Raw genomic sequence first — 16998 nt, 5'->3', positions numbered from 1 at the left:
GTGCTTTTCCATTCTTGTTTAATTTTGTTTTCCTTTTGCGTAATCTCATGTTGTCGCAGTTGTCTATAAAAGGGATTATATAGCTGAGGTCGCTTCCTGTGCACAGCCCTATATCATTTCGAGAAGGTCTGAGCGCACTTTGAAATGGCCTTGCAAATTCTTTGCGGAGACCTTCCTTCCCGAACACGCCATGCCTTGAGCCTGCACGCTCGCCTCATTTCGAGGCCGTTCGGTCCTCTATGCGGTCGTTTCCCAAACGCAGTCACCGCGTTCCGAACGCAAAGCGCCAAATTGTTTCTCCAGATGGCTGGTCTTCAGCAGCGGGTCTACAAAAATCCTGGAAATGTCCCCTTGATGACGGTCGTCGACGCCGATGAAGCAAAGCGCTCTCGCGTCATCAGACAAAATGCGGCAGCCATCATGTGGTCCATCTAACGGTGTGCGCAGCACCAGAGGATAATGCACTTTTTATGAGCCTCCGCACCATGCGCGCATTGGTAGGCAGAACGTTCCGGACTGAAAGACGGGCTCGAATGCATGAATTTATGATAAAGTGAACCACTTTAAAATCACAAGATACAACGATGTTCTTGTGAGTCTGCATGTTTCCTCTCATTCTGGTCGCTGTCTCGTAGTGAATGGGTATTCAATGTGCCGGACCAGCTACATCAAATACCCCCAGCGTTGAATCTCGGCGATTCTTTTTGTATATCTCTCACCCTTTCATAGATAAGGCTTTTTCCCTTTATATGCTATAATTATCACTGGCTTTCCCTTGCTACAACTGCATCAAGTTATACAGGCTCCATACACTAAGACCCAATTCGCGTAGAAGTAGCCCTTTACCATGCCTGCCTCGAATTCACTATACAGGCGATTATTTAAAACCCCACCTATTCGCTTCACCCTCTGCTGCTTTGGCAATGGTTTACCATATTTTTATACTATATATTCGGCACGAAGAAGGCTATAAATAAACAACTGCATCAAGTTATACAGGCTCCATACACTAAGACCCAATTCGCGTAGAAGTAGCCCTTTACCATGCCTGCCTTGAATGCACTATACAGGCGAATATTAAAACCCCAACTATTCGCTTCACCCTCTGCTGCTTTGGCAATGGTTTACCATATTTTTATACTATATATTTCGGCACGAAGAAGGCTATAAATAAACAACTGCATCAAGTTATACAGGCTCCATACACTAAGACCCCAATTCGCGTAGAAGTAGCCCTTTACCATGCCTGCCTTGAATGCACTATACAGGCGAATATTAAAACCCCAACTATTCGCTTCACCCTCTGCTGCTTTGGCAATGGTTTACAATATTTTTATACTATATATTTCGGCACGAAGAGACTATTAAAAAACAATTGAGCGCCTTCTAAGCTTGTTACGTACATGTTTTTTTCCCATGGTTGTTCCCTTGACAACATGAATTTGTCTTAAAATCGAGTCTCCAGTAAACACTAGAGCTCCAGGAAACAAGGAACAACGCTATATCGAGCGGAGGGTGACTGGCTTTGTTAAATAGCAACAAAATACATTGCCACTGTCCCCAGCTGCAAATAAAGATGTTAAATAGAACTTCAGAAAGTAATAGGAATTCGGATGACTAACTATAGCAACACATTTAGCCGAATATTCGTGATGATTGCAAAATGCGTACCGAGCACATGCTGTCAGGATCAGCCAGAGAATTAGCGAAGGTAAAAACTCGCACGTGACGATTTGTGTAGACTTTTCTACTTACTGCTTGCGCACATTCTATATTCGCGTGAATTACGGCAAAAACAAAAGAGCGTGTACAAGATTTCAAACGCAAAGAACGCGAACAAATTTGTTCTCTTAGTAAACATGCGTCTAGTTACTTCATGGTGACAAGAAAAAAGAAACAAAGAAATAAATCAATAAAGCGTTCTACCAAATGCGAGCTGTAAGCATGTGTAGCAAAAAGTTACAGGGCTGACCCACTGAAGTCAAAAGAAATTGGTGTAGTTGAGAATAAGATGCACTCTGTCTGGCGTGCCGTTGTGCACTTCTTCGCAATTTTTGTTCGCTTCCAACATTCTCTCACTTTTTTTTTTTCATCCTTGCTTGCCTTGGTTGTTTGGTTAATCGTTGGCTTACATAGTTTACTTTTTCGTTACTTTTTTTTCTTTCCTTGCACGCTTTTTTCCTTTGTCTCCTTTTCCAATTTATATTCCTGGTATCCTTCATTGCTTCCTTCTTTCCTTGTTTCTTTCTTTTGTTCGGTGTTCTCAGCAACCTTTTTGCTCTGTTTCTCTTACTTCATTTGTTTTCATTTATTTATTTCCTTTATTCCTTACTCTATTCTTTGGTACCGTTTCCTTTTTCATTTCTTCTCCATTTCATTGCGTCTTTTCTTTTCGTTTACTTTCCATCTCTCCTCTTCCCCCCCCCCCCCCCTATTTTCGTACCATTTAATTTTCTTCATTCCTTCCTCCTTTTTCTTTGTTCCTTCCCTGCACTCATCATGCTGCTCGTAACCAGCTCATTTCATGCAAGGCGTTCTTCACAAGAAATCGCACAAGACATTTTCGAGACGGATTTAAGTAAAGTGACTATAAATATCAGCGTATTCTACGCAATAGTCAATTGTTAAGACACACCTAATGATTGTCAGCAAGTGTCACGTCATCCTCTGACAATTTACGTCAGCGTAGTATACAACACCACCACACTGACACAGAATCAGAGGTCATGGACGGTGATCATTATCTCCATCATCATCATCGTCATCATCATCATCATCATCTTTTATCCGTTTTTCTGCGCTTCCAAGTGTTCGTCGCTAGTAGTGCTGCAGCCGTGGCCCCGCAGTGTAGCCGGTGTAGTCGAGATACCGAAGGGCTCGCCTGTGTCACCAATGGCGGCTTTATGTAACAGCACACAAAGGTAAGAAGGCGGCCAAGGCGGCCGAACGCGTCACTAAGGCCGAACAAACAATGGGCATGTGTTATGACGCTTTTAACAGCAAAAGCAGCTAGTGATGCTGAGCGCGCTGCCCAGCACGAAAAAAAAAAGCGACTGATGGCGGAGACATAAGTAGAAAAAGCAGCCAGGGTAGCCATTCGGAGATAAGGCAGGGGCTCGTGCAGCGGCCAAAGAACCTGGGCGATATCGTTGTGCTACGCCCTTTCCTGCAGACGCATTTTACGCTTACGCTTTCACTTGGACTCTTTTGATGTGCGCATTGAAATCTCACCACACCAGGTCGGTTGCCACATAGTTGAAATGCAGCCGCCGCTGCTGGGTGATGAAACCCGCGAGCGTTTCTTTTTTTTTTCAGAATAGCTCCAGGCCATACACTGCGAGCCCCGCCGCCGTCCACTCCCGAACATCGCCCCACTTGCGTTCTGAGAAATCATCTGCTATCAGCGACTTAGCCGCAGGAAATACGCAGCCCCCACAAAGATCTCACTCGTCAGGAAGCCACTACAGGGGTTGTTTCACGTAAGACTTTCCACAATTTTTGAAGATGGGCTTCCTGAGTTAGAAGAGCGGTCTTTCGGCATAGCATTGTCAGCGGTGTAGTACGTCAGAATACAGCCAAGAAGAGCAGGCTGGTTAACCAATATTTAATAGTTAACTTTTTAACTATTACTGTTAGGCTCCCAAATTATAAAAAGACGTGCAGCCCACCGTAAGGAATATTCAAATTAGCTTTAAGAATTTCGAAAACGTCGTTACCCTCGACACTGTGGTGAAACAAATTTTGGCTGTTTCGACGAGTTACGAGCATTAGAAAGGTTGCTTTGCCTGCAAGCTTCGCCAAAGGGCATGTATTTTGGCGAGATGTAGCCAAAATTTGTTGGGCCACAGCGGCGAGGGTAACCGCTCTTTCAAGATTTATAAAACTGATTTGGTTATTACTTGCGGTGGGTTACACGCCTCTCAAAAATTAAGGAGACTAACAGTAATAGTTAAGAAGGTAGCTATTCAATATTAGTTAACCGGCCTGCTAGTTAACACGTCTTATCTATATTCCGGTCGCAATGCGATGCCGAGAAAAGCGCTCTAGTAACGGAAAACGCCTATATTACAAAATTGTTTAAAGTCCTAGGTGGAACACCCTGCATAGGGCGAAACATGCAAGTCCGTACAATACCTAACCCAGCTCGATACAATAAGGTCTGACCCGCGCAATGTCCCACTAATGCATGCCCGGCCTGCGCAGAGTTTTACAAAATCCTGCACATGGTTTGGGTACTTCCGCGAGCAACATAGAGTACATAATTCTCAGGAACTCAGCCATGACCAGTGGGAGGTGAAAGTGGCTGACACAAATCTTCCTCTTCGGCGTGAGCTGAGCAGACAAGCCTGGAAAGTCGTCTTCGACAATGTCCTGGACCTGGGCGAACCGCCCACGTGATCTCTAAAAGTTAATGAGAGTCTCTCTCTCTTTCTGAAACCCGCGACATCGTGCTCTACAGCAAGACGCCGTGGCTATCTAAGCACCTCTGCTGATAACCAGGACGGTCCTGAGAAAAACAGAACGCAAAAGTTAAGCAAATGTTTTCTCAGAAAAAAAAAGGACCACTATGTCGCTCAGTGGATAGTAGGGATGAAGGAAAGACGGAAAAAGGAAGAAAGAGGCGATTTTTTTTGCATGACGTAGCGTTTTTTGGCATTTAGACCACTGAAACATAGCGACCGCAGCCAGGATTCAATCCCGTGGTCATATGATCAGCAGCCGATCGAACTCCACGGCTGTCTGTGGGCAACGAAACAGCTTGGCTAAAACGTGATACATTCGTATCCGCGCCAATAGTAGAACGCTTTCGCTCTTCTTCGCCGAACAGCAGCAATTCGCCGCTAGTCCGCGTCTTCCTGGTCCCGGGGCCTTTTATCCCACCCTTTATGGAAACGGCAAGGGCGAAATGGAAGGCCGAGAGGGGAGGTCGAGCAGCATGCGCTCTCAACAACGCGTCAGACCCGACCTTTTCAATGCAGCGACACCATGGAAACGCGATCCGGCAGCCACCGAATCGGCGCTGCGAGGAGTCTTTATTGAACGCGGGCCCCCCGTGGCGACACGCTGAAGACGCCGCTTTCAATGCGTGCATGCGCGACCTCTTTTCCTCGGCTGCTCCTGCAGCCTCCATTGCCGTGTTCGCGCGCGCGCTCGCCTCAAGTCTTCGAGAAGACGGTGTCGGGGCCCCTAATAACGCGGTGTCAGGCTGCGACAAGCGAAACGACGTCTCCCGACGTCGCATCGGAGCCCTGACAGTTATTGCTACACCACCCGATGTTTACGAATCGCGGTTTGGAAGCACCCCCCCTCCTCCTCCTCCTCCTCCTCCTCCTCCTCCTCCTCCTCCTCCTCCTCCTCCGCCTCCTCCTCCTCCTCCTCCCACTCTCGGCACGTGGACTGGAAAGAAAGGCTAAAGCATAGGCTCTCTCTCTTAAGTGTTAATTCTACTACGACAGCTGTATATGGGACATTGTGATGTGCGCACGGCGCTGGAGCCATCGTTCCCACAATCATCCCCTTTCTTGCTTGTGGAAAAACTTGGGGAAGTTCACGATTCACATGGTCATTGCTTCCCCTCAAATTTGTTTTGTCCTAGTCAGCAAAGGCTGGCATAGGATTGTTACGTGAAGCCTCAGAAGTAGGCATCGCAATGCAGGGGCAAATTAAACTACTTTTCATCGCAAGCAGGCGTTTCCTTAGGCGTTCATTTAAACAACGACCAGTCTTGCCTATTTACCGGGTGTCATTTTTTTAAATGTCCAAAATTCTTAAAATTAAGGTAGCTTGCTTGCGATTTATTTTAGCCCCAGGGCTATTTTGGTGGCTACGGAGGGAACCAGGGAAGAGGCAGAATGCTTTGATTACTTGGCTATTTGACTAAAATTGTTAAACAACTCTTTAATTTTTCTTTTAGGGGATAAGCTGCATTTCGAGAATTGGAGCTCGTCCTCCAAATAGTCTAAAAAAATGAAAAAAATTTTGTGGTCGTTACGATGCGAAAAAAAGTAACCCCGGTAGGTGACTTCACACCGTAACACAGCAGCATCGAGCGCCTCTGATGTAGATCGCTCCGCCCTGCGCTTTCCTTGACGCACTGCTAGCGCAACCTGAGGCGCAGACGAGCGGACCGGCAGCATGGCTAACAGCATAGTTTCGCTCAGTGGCCTCGCGGTTTGTTGCCGCGGCAGAGCCCAATGAGCACTTTCACTGCGCTTAAAATCCGGTCTTGATAAGACCGCGTGGCCAGTCTCGTTAATGGAGTCGGGAAAAAGAAAGGCTCACGCCATTTTCGACTGCACGACGAGAACAGCTGGTTTGCATCGGCAAAACTTTCTTTGCTCAACTGTGCACCAGTACCTTTTAAGTATTATTTATCTGTCATGCCACACTCGTTGGAAAAACATTATGAATGTGAGGCTCTTCTGCGAGAATAGCCATTGCAAAGCACAGTTTGGCCGCTGCTCAACACGACTGTAGCTTTTATTTTTTATTAAAAGCACTTATTCCGCCGGAGACAAAATAAATACGGAACCTCTCGATAACCTAGCTGTCTCCTAACGGTAACGGATTGGATGGAGTTCAAAGTAATCCATTAGGGAGCTCACGACTAACATGACAACGCATCTAACGTTGAGTGTCTTTAGATTTCTTGATTTAAACGGTTTCGTTTATTTCATTTAATGTCCCAGAGCGACTCAGGTGATGAGGAACGCCGTACAGGATAGCTGCAGATATTTTCCACCGCCTGGGGTTTTTTAACCCGCACTGACATCGCACAGAACACGAGCCTCTATATAGCATTCCGCCTCCATCGAAATGTGACCGCCGCGGCCGGGATCGAGAACACGTCTTTCGGGTGAGGAGCCGAGCACCATAACCACTTAGACACCGCGGAGGTTGTTAACCGCTTGCTTCAGCAAACCTGCCTATTTGAAAAACCTACTTCGTGCAATTTTTTTTTTAAGCGAACGTCCCCTATCATGGTTGATTAGTAGCAATACTCTGGTACTGAATTTATGCAAGAACAAATTAAAACTTTGAACTCGCAATTCATTACGCCCCCTTCCCCCCCCCCCCCCCTAAAAAAAATCCATTGTGTACCTCTCAGAAGTTAGGCGCTCATTATGACATACATGACGGAAGCCAACAGTCACCGAAATCAAGCATCATAGAGGATGTCTGTTTTTTTTAATTTTGGTTTTTCACAAATGGTACATGAACGGGAGATCGATAAAATGAGAAATTAATTCGGAGGTCGCAGGCTCGGATCTCACCGGCGGCATGAGGTTGCTTTTTCTACGGTTTTTATTAACCTCCCAACTATAAAAAACCACAAATTAAAAAATAAAGACATTCTTTAAGCTTGTTGGTTTCGGTGATTGTTGGCTTCGGTCATCTCAGATGTTAGGCAAATTGAGGGCCCAGTTATCAAAATCCAGCCTCCGTTCGAAGTCTGTCGCACTCAGCTTTTGGTGCAGACTCGCATGTAAGAGAATGCACGCAGCGGTTGACAGAGACTCCACACTGACGTCATTCTCGCACCGGCACACTGCGCTATTTACCAAATACTGATTGCTGGCTTCGCTCTTACAAACGCGACCACACTGGTTCCAACCTATTTTTCCAGAACATGCGCTTTAGGCCTACTTGTTACGCCACCGAACCTGTAGATGAAAAATTCGCTAAAAATGGGCACAAACGATGTCTTCGCTCGAAGGTGGCGCGTTGGGCGCTTGGCAGCGTAGATCTGCGCGGTCAGACACTTGTTCTTCTCATGCCGACAACCATGTGCACTTTTTCTCCGGTAGATAATTTCCCTTAGCTTCGCGACGCCACTCCGAGGCCGATCCTGTCGGAAGCCACAAGCGAGATTAGCGTGAACCTTCCTTCCTGTCGCGTCCACTAACGGCAACGGCCATGCAGTAGCTTTGAGGTCGGATTGCAAACCCAATAACAGCGCGTATTGGACTACGACGCGGCGGCAATCCGCGAACGCGCCGAGCGACGTGAAACTGGCAGCGATGCCAGGGTAGATGCAGGGTGGTAGCGTAGCATCCACGAAGCCCGAACGTTCAAAAATATGGCGGCTTCTGGTGCGAAGCCAGCGCCACCTTCGAAGTGAGCGGATAACTAAAGAACGACGTCGCAATTAAAACACCAAAACGTGACTCCTTAGTACGCGTTCGTTAGGCGGGAGAAAAAGACACGCACGTCTCTGCGTTCAGCGCAACACACGAGACAAGGATGAAGACACGAGTGCTGACCACCCAGAAACTTTTTTAGATAGTCAGTGCTCGTTTCTTCCTCCTTCGTCCTCGCCTCGTGTGTCACGCTGAATTTCAATGTGTCAAGGTGCAAACAAGCCACCTATTCATCTTAATGCCCGAACGGTGCATTAATAGGACATTGACTCCCTCTTTAGGAGCTGTTTTCGAGTTCTTGGGTTTGCGAGCAATGGGCGGTGACAGAACTCCTTTGGTTGCCGCGGATAAACTTGCCGGTCATGCGCAGCAGTGTTAAAGCGGTAGCTTTAAGGATCTCGTCTCGCAGAAAAATCCGGCGTCGGCGTCGCTGACCGTGAGCGAGAAATCTGCGAAAAATCCCCAAAGAAACCTAGGAGGCAGGTGGGCCGCATAGGTCACGTGAACTTGCAGTGGCGTGAGAACCTGCCCACCGGATAATGGGCAGGTGGCAGTTAAGTTAATGAATGTTCGTGATAGGTAGTTCGGGAGGAGCGACACGAATCCCACGGGTGGCAGCACCTGCCATCGCGGAGCAGCGGCCTATTTCTTAACCGCTGCACCAGTGCACCAGATGTGGTATCAGAGTCCCCAGGGATCTATAAATGTGAGGTAGAGAACTTCCAGTTCTGCACACATGGGCATTAAACCATTAGCGCTGTAGCGTCATGCCCTGAAGGCGGAAGTTAAGTGTCCCCTCCAATTTTTTAACCTTAACGGCAGTGAACTAACATGGTAAACGTAGAGTGGTAGCGTATCTGTGCTGGGGTATAGAAAGTTCTTATGTTTACCATTGCCCAGCCAATACAGACGTCAGCATCAATTGAAGTCATACCGGCTGCAGGAAGGCCAACTGAAGTGCCATATCGTTACCGTGGCAACAATACTGAGAACGAAAGAAACTTCACCCCCGGGTGGGATTCGAACCAATGCCGGCAAACACGAATCAGCGCTGTTTCCCGTTCGTTACCTCGACCAATTCGGCCATCGTGAGGCTACGGCGATGCTTAAAAGGTTCGAATTATTATTTTCAAGCATGAGTTCTCCTCCTGTTCCCAGGGGCTCTGAAGTAGTTGTAACCGAAACAAGCATGTGTTTACTACCTCTGGCCTAACTTCCACAAAAGCTCGTGCGTTCATAACATGGCGGCTTGTAGTGTGGAGCCAGCGCCACCCAAGAAGTGAGTGGACAACTAAACAACACCGCCATATTGAAAAAAAAAGGTGAGGTCATAATATGCGTGTCGTTTGGTAGGAAAAAGAAATGCTCCAATCTCTCGAACTTCAGCGCGACACAAGACAGAAGACACGATGAGAGCGGATTACGAACACAATTTTTTTATAATCAGCGCTCATTGTGTCATCATCCTTCGTCCCCGCCTCGTGTGTCGCACTAAACTTTCAGCTTTTACCGCAGCAACAAGCCCGGCCAACAAGCAGTCTTAATGCCCGAATTGCGCATTAATAGGAGACTGCCTCCTTTTTTGAGAGCTGTCTTCGAGCACTCGAGTTTGTGAGTAATGGGCGATGACGGAATTGTTCCGTTGATCGAGTTTTTCTCGCATAAAAAGATGAAATAGTGAAAATGTTTATCGAAATTTTGATTACAATATTTGAAAACCATGACACACAACTTCGGCTGAGAATAGCGGCACAACCACCAGCTGCTCAACTACAGCCCGAGACAAGTTTGAAATTCACACGCGCAGAGAACGAGCTAGAAGTTGCCTGCTGCGCATCAAAGACATAAGAGTGCGGTAAATAGTGCTGCACTTTCGCAGTTAAATTTGGGCTGCCTTTTAGAATGTATGAAGGACAAACATATTTATTAATTTGATCAAAAGCTACAGAGACCGCATAAAAGAAAGTGCTGACATAATGAGGAAGCGAGAGAAGGTACGGCTGAACGAGAAAAAAAAACTGTGAGCGTGTATTCAGAAGAAACATCCAAGCAAGAAGTCGCTCCAGAAGGTTGCCCAGGAAGATTTTAACGAAACAACTGATTTAATTTAAGCCTGCTCTCTGTTTAATGCTCAAATAAAACAGTATCTTAGTATCACGACTCAGCAAAAACAGCAAACGATACGTGACATACAAGACGTCTCTCTTGTCTGACAAAACCAGTTTGTCATTCTTAGGGGAATATTTTAAAAAAAAATTACTGTGTTCGAAAGCATTTCCAGAGGTAGTTTCCAGGGCTCAGTAGCATGTAAGAAGCGTAAACATTCAGGGCAGTCTCCACTTTGCGAGGGATCGCGCTAAAGATTTCTCCAAAGCATTTTCCAACATTTCGACAGATATGAAGCGTATGCACGCTTCAAAAACCCGAAATTCTACGGCACGCAATACCTGTGCATCAAAGTTTAGACATTAAAACGATGTCAAGTGCGCGTTGACACTGATCTTGCTTCACCATGATTAGAAACGATTCTCATTTATTATTTCACCCAGTACAGTCAGCACAAAGCACAGCCATTGAGTCCTATTGCAGGTGCAATAAAATTAACTGAATTCACAATGGAAAACGCTGCTTCGTACAAAAGTCCAAGCAGTCATCCGAAAGTGACATATGACACCTCCCACACAGACGTCAAAAGGCACCTTATTGGCTGTTACAGGCACCCAGTGAAAACGGCTTATTGCAGTGACTGTAATGCCATCCTGTCGCAGTGTGATTCAAGCGGAGCAGTTCGCACTTGGACACTTCACAACGGATCAACACACCGCCTTTTCGAAGGCAGCTACCTACTATTGGAACTGTGGCTCGTATGGCAAAAAAAAACAAGCGAACGCACGTAGCCAGCAAGAACCTAGTGCCATGGCAAAAACGAAACAAGCTCGTGGAAGTGACGCTGATAAAATGCGAGCAGCTGCACGCAACTAAGTCACGAAGCGACGGGACCTGCACCGGCCGGCGAAGGCCGGCTGTTCAAGGTGGATGCTCAAGCGGGGCTTCCCGCTGCTGCGAGAGAATGCGAACGTGAATACTGTCCTTTACAAACAAAAGCGTTGCACTTTTTACAAAATGTACGCAACCAAAATGCTTTTAACACCAGCAACTAGAACGCTGTTTTCAATGGTTGTAAGCCACAACTGTATAAAAAATTACTTTTCCCTTATTTTTGTTTGTCTATTAACCTCATTCTGGCACTTCAGTTCCACTTCCGTAGCTGATGTCGTTGTCTCTTGGCTCTGTTGCAGTCCACATTCGACGCCCGCCCTCGCGACTCATGTGAATTGACCTCGGAAATCACGTGCGCCAGTGCACAAAGACAGCAGGAGCCTTGAGCCCCACAACAAAACAGAAAAACATTTTTGGTCCCCGTTACGCAGCTTTAAACTTTTGTGCCAAAAGTGATGGTCACATAAACTTTGATGCCTCCAGGACCATCTACTGCAGCCCCCTCTGCAGTGCTGGGAGAAATCCCACAAAAAATAGCCGTCAAAAGGGTGCGTTTCGGTAGCGACGCATGCCTTCAGTTAGCCCGACAAAGCGCTAAACCAGCTTCCGCTGCTTCAGTCAATCGGCAGACGCTTCCAGGGATATCAAGGAATCGAAGTTGCAATTCGGGTCCAGGTGATTCAAGTGTTAATTATTGTTCCCTTACCCGAATAGCTCTTGAAAAGCAAGGAATGGCGACTGCTACCTCGTTGCATATTCCAGACAGAATCACTTCTTGCGGTCGACAATACACCCTCACGAATTATGGAATCTATGGGCCCCTTCCGACATGCGCTGATCAGTATTGCCTTTACAAATGGTTTTCTTAACACCATCCTGTTCCGATTTTTTTTCTTGGTCATAGTGGAGCAAAACTATTTTCCGGCTTGATATCTATAGACAGTTTAAAATCTGGTCGACACATCGCTGAAGCAAAGAAAATGTAGTTGGAGTCGTTTTTGACAACTAGTTTACCGTCTCTGGCTAGTAGGTTATTTATTGATAGCTGTAGCCTATATTGTGGGAAAGCGTGCACCTGCCATACACATTTTCTTTGCGTCACACTGGTGTCTCTCAGCCGACGAAATAAAATATGACGTGCAATCTTGTGCGACAAATCGTCACACACCCACAGGTCATTTTTGTTCATTCTTTTTTTTAACAGTGGCATCCAAATGTAATCCCCTGCTGCACAATTTGGTCAATATGTAAGCGAACAGACTTCGAAAAGTCGAAAAGCATTGTGGTGACAGGAAATCACTCCCGACGCTACACAAATAAGGCGACGGATGGTCACAAAAGACAGAAATTCTGGGAGAATAAAAAAGAGAGTGAAGGCTGCGTGAAAGAGAAGGAAATGCATGCCACTTAAAAACTGCGATCAGCGCAAAAAATAAAGGCGCGTGTGGAGAATTAAAGAGAGAACTCGCTTCATTGCCGGCTGCCAACGCCTGCTCACCTTCCCACATACAACTGTCACCAGCTTGGACGTGAATAGGAGAGTTTCGGGCTATGACTTATGACGATACACGCGCAGTTAGAAAATTCCTCACGCGGGCTTCGCAGTTAAAGAGAACAAAATCAGCTCAAGAAGAAACGGCCACCGCAGATTTGCGCTTGTCGTCCTTCCACCTGCGTGGTAGTTCACTGGTTCCTTCTCGTCTAGACCCAACCGCCAATCATGCCATCCGACATTAAAAGTGACCAAGGTGGCAAAAGGAAAACTTTTATGCGGACGACCCAGCAAAGCGTCCTCAAAGAAATGACGCCACAGGCGCCCCCACACCAAAGGTGAACGTGGTGGATACCGGTCATATACGATTGCATGTTCACTTAGCGGCACACGGGCCGAGAGAAGCCAAGCTGAGCGCAGTTGATAGACGGGGAACGAGCGCTTTTAGCTCTCGATCAACGCTGCAGTGCCGCCGTGCACGCAGTGTACACAGTGGGAGCCGAAGGAGGGGCGTGCAGGACGCCCCCGGGCCAACTGCTGCAGTAAGGCGCGAATGAACTCACCGCGTCGGAGATGGTCGCGGATAACAGCGGTGGGCCGCTTTGATACCGGCGGCGTGGCTATCGACCGGCCAATTAACGGGCTTAACGGACTGCGCCGACGCAAAATCAATAAGGTGGCAAAGCCTCCGTTTGTCATGATTAGGCGCTTCGCTGCTCTCCCTGCGTGCGGTGTCAGCGAGGCAGCAACTGCTGCGAGCGCTTGCGACAAACGAAAGGAAAATACTGTAGCGCCAGCCAGCCCCTTTTCCCCCCAACTCCTGCTCCCAATTACAAGCCGTGCAGGTGGTTGCAACAGAGGATCAGGCGCTCCGATGCACTGTTCGGCTGACTTTGTTGCGGCTGTGCTCGCGTGGGGAATCGAGTGGGGATCTTCTGCTCAGCTCAACTCATTTTAAGAGGAATTATAAAAAAAACCTGAAATCTGCATCATATAAACAAATAAGTCGTTGGAAGATTGCAGCGTGACATTTCTTTGTCTTCTTCGCTTTTTTTTATTTTACGTGCGCCGAGGTAAGGCTGAGGTTTTACGCATTTCCAACGCTCCCATCTAAACAAAAATTTCTTTCAAAATAAGATTGCCTAGAAAAAAAGGTTTACAAAAACAACATTTGAGTCGAGAATTTAAGCTGAAGCCAATTTCAGTTCGAAAGTGCATATTTTTTCGGCATAAAAAGTAACATTTGTTCTCTCTTATTACGAGAGATGTTATGCAAGTTTAAAATACATCCCGAGCTTTAGCAGCTAATCGATGGAATTCAAAGTCGTTAGCTTTGAAAGAAAGGCTTACAATCTACCTTTTCGGGCATAAAGTTGTTCTAAAATATCTTGAAAAATGAACAGGCGCCGCTGTGTTTTTTGAACTTTTTGAAGAGCGCTCCTGGGGGATGAGAAGTTCGTACTTATGTAAAACAGTGCTAGCACCTGGTCGAAAACGTAGATTCGGCAACGAAATAATAGTTGCTTAGCGGTCATTGTTAGTAGTGTATACTAAAAGGAAAATATTTAACACCCTTCAATTACATATTAACATGTGTACAGTGGGAGGCAAACTTATAAAATAGCCCGGGCCCTTTGGCGCCTTACAGAAAGTGCGCTGAACTGCCGTCATTTCGTGGTGCGTTTCACACCCATAGTTTCGAAAAGCAAAGACCGAGCATAAGAACCAAATCGAGGCTCTTTGCCATGTAGGGTCGCCGAAACGAGACTCTTCTTGCCACTGAAGAGCACAGGTCGAGAGCAAATGGGGATGATAAGAGTTTTGCCTCCTCTTCAAGATGTTTTATTTAGGCAAATTAATAAATAAATATAATTGTAATTAACGCCTGCTTCTTGAGAAAGGCATTTCGCCCTTGAGGTAGGAGACCTGGGTAACGAAACTAGACGCCAGAGACAAGCGGGGCATCGGGTCGCGTCTGTCTCTTGAATACTGCTGCTATTATCACATAGGCACGTATATTGCTAACAGGGTTATTCAGAACATCCTAAATGGCTTCTTAGGTGTGCTGCTCGCCCACAACATAATGCGAGGGGTGTGACATGTACTGCTCGTCTGCTCGTCGTTTCGCAGTTTTTTTATTAGATTGCAGTAACCTTGAATGTACCCGAAAAAAGCCAAAATGTTCTAATGGTAAATCATCAGTCAGGGGGAAGTTGCAGCTCTTCAGTGCTTCAACGACACCTAAGCACAGCAGTTATCAAACGTGATATATATCCAGCAAGCCGACAGGAGCGACTCAGTCTTCTATTGCTGGTGAAGAGCACAAGCAAAAAAATGTGATGTAGCAATTTACCTCATCTTCGCCGGCCGCAGCCTAACAAGAGTTCCCGGCGGTACGCTTAATCTTCTTGTCGTGTCGACCCCATGACCAAAAAGAATCTCGAAACCACGACTAAATGCATAAACAACTCAACGAAAAGCGGCGTGTGTGCAGGCTCCTGAATATCTATCACTTGCCAAGGCCGAACGTTGTTTTCTTAGCAGTGCGTTTTTTTTTCTTTGTGCTTATCGTGCTTTCTGTTCTCTCGCAAGTTGAGAAAGTACTCTCCGCGCAGGTGTGGACCATTAGCAGCTAGCTTCCAGCAAAAGCGGAGTCGTCTATCTTGCGGGCGCTTGTCTGGCTTCCGGAAAGATTTCTTACCTATGCATTATTTTCTTCTTTCCTCTCTGTCCATCTCCCTTCCCTCCCACTCCCTTCCTCTCAATATCTTTCAGCAACTTTGCTTCCTTCTTGCAAACTTTTCCCTTTTCCTTCCCTAACCACTCTTCCTCCCGGACTGCACTGCGCTCAGTGTGCACAATAATGAAGAACGGCACCTTCTCCATCATCGGCCCCACCACAGCCACGTCTTACGCCACCCTGGCGTCCTACGCCAACACCTTCCGGATGCCTTTTGTGAGCCCTGCGTTTCCACAGGTAAGCAAGCACCTACGAGACACGCCGCACATTTCTCAACTTTGGCCGGGGGGGGGGGGGGGGGGGGGGGGGTTGAGACGGAACTCCAAATGTTCTTTCCTTCCTCTTTCTCTTTGTCCCCTTATTCTTGTTTGCGTCGGCGTGTTCTCTTGATTTCCTCCTTCGTCTTTTCGCAATATCGCACATGATCCCGTCGTCTAGGTTATGCTTGCGTTTTTATATTTCGTAATAACAAAGATTGTTGCGGTAACTTTCAGATCAGTTCGCTCTAATACGTGTCCCTCCTTTGATCGGTTTCATCCGAGCGCCACGCTTTCGCGCAAGTATTTTCGTGAGTGTGCCGGCGGATGTAGAAGTTCCGCCAGGTGCGTGCCGCGCACTTTTGTGTTCGACAAAATGCTTGCAAAGTTTGCGACTCCGAATCTTCGCTCCCGTCACAGCTCTGTGAAACTCTGTTAGGCCGAACGATGGAGGCATTTGATAGGAGGGATCGAAAGAACAGCGGAAAGAGGCGCATACTCTCTGCTCACATGCCTGCCCCCCCCCCCCCCCCCCCCCCCCGTTGCCGTCTTTTTCTGCACCGACATCAAACATTTCTTTCTTCGCGCTCCGACAAGCCTCATTAGCATTCTCAGTGTGCATGTATAGGCTTGCTCGCCTCATGTTCGAGTGGATACAATGCCTGACTTGGGGTGTCGAAAGTCTAACGGGTCGGATTCTTCAAGCGCCCTGAGTCGAACTGTCCGCAGAGGAACTTGCAGATGGCGCTGAAAAATAATGAAACTGCGGCAAAAATCTGTGCAACTGAATGTTGACGCCATTTGGCGTTACGGGCCATTCGTGTTTCTTGCACTGCGATTTCCTTGTTTCATTGCCTTCTGTACACCGCGCAGAGCATTACAGATGCCCGCCGTATGCGCCACCGAATTTGCGTTCGCAGGTTACCGACGCGAGACCAGCACTGTACGGCATAAGCCTGCGACCGCGCTACCTACCGGCCATAGTGGAAGTCATCAAGCACTACCGCTGGAAGAGCATCCTCTACCTCTACGACTCGGACGATGGTGAGTGTGAGCCCGTATGCATGCTCAGAATGGCTTCTCCTGGGCTGTGGCCGCAATGCCAAAATAGCGAGCAGCCAGTTGATGCACGTATTTTACTTAACAGAATGAATGGCATAATCTATCTGAACACTGCTATAGCGTCATAACTTTGCATCTAGAAGTAGTTAAAACATGAGTGTGAAATGAAACCTTTTAACGGGACAACGTTAACGAGCTCGTGAAGCAGAAAAGCTGGCGTCGGCGTTGTTGGCGTTGTCGGCGTTGTAACACGAGAATCTCGAAGCAAAAAGATCTTGTGGGGATACGGGGAATCAAACCCCGGTC

The 16998-nt window shown here is 47.1% G+C and overlaps 1 protein-coding gene across 1 annotated transcript in view; it reads left to right on the top strand.

Annotated features, from left to right (window-relative positions):
- LOC144129294 (glutamate receptor 1-like) overlaps positions 1–16998 on the top strand; it is a 229833-nt gene that overhangs the window by 87264 nt on the left and 125571 nt on the right. Inside the window, exons 3-4 of the mRNA XM_077663318.1 lie at positions 15486–15610; positions 16551–16674. Coding sequence (XP_077519444.1) covers positions 15486–15610; positions 16551–16674 — 249 coding nt within the window. The remainder of the gene's footprint in view (positions 1–15485; positions 15611–16550; positions 16675–16998) is intronic.

This window comes from Amblyomma americanum, chromosome 4 (assembly GCF_052857255.1).
Source record: "Amblyomma americanum isolate KBUSLIRL-KWMA chromosome 4, ASM5285725v1, whole genome shotgun sequence".
Classification (NCBI taxonomy): Eukaryota; Metazoa; Arthropoda; class Arachnida; order Ixodida; family Ixodidae; genus Amblyomma; species Amblyomma americanum.
Note: the sequence above shows the minus strand (reverse complement) of the source record. Positions and strands in the feature narration are given on the sequence as shown.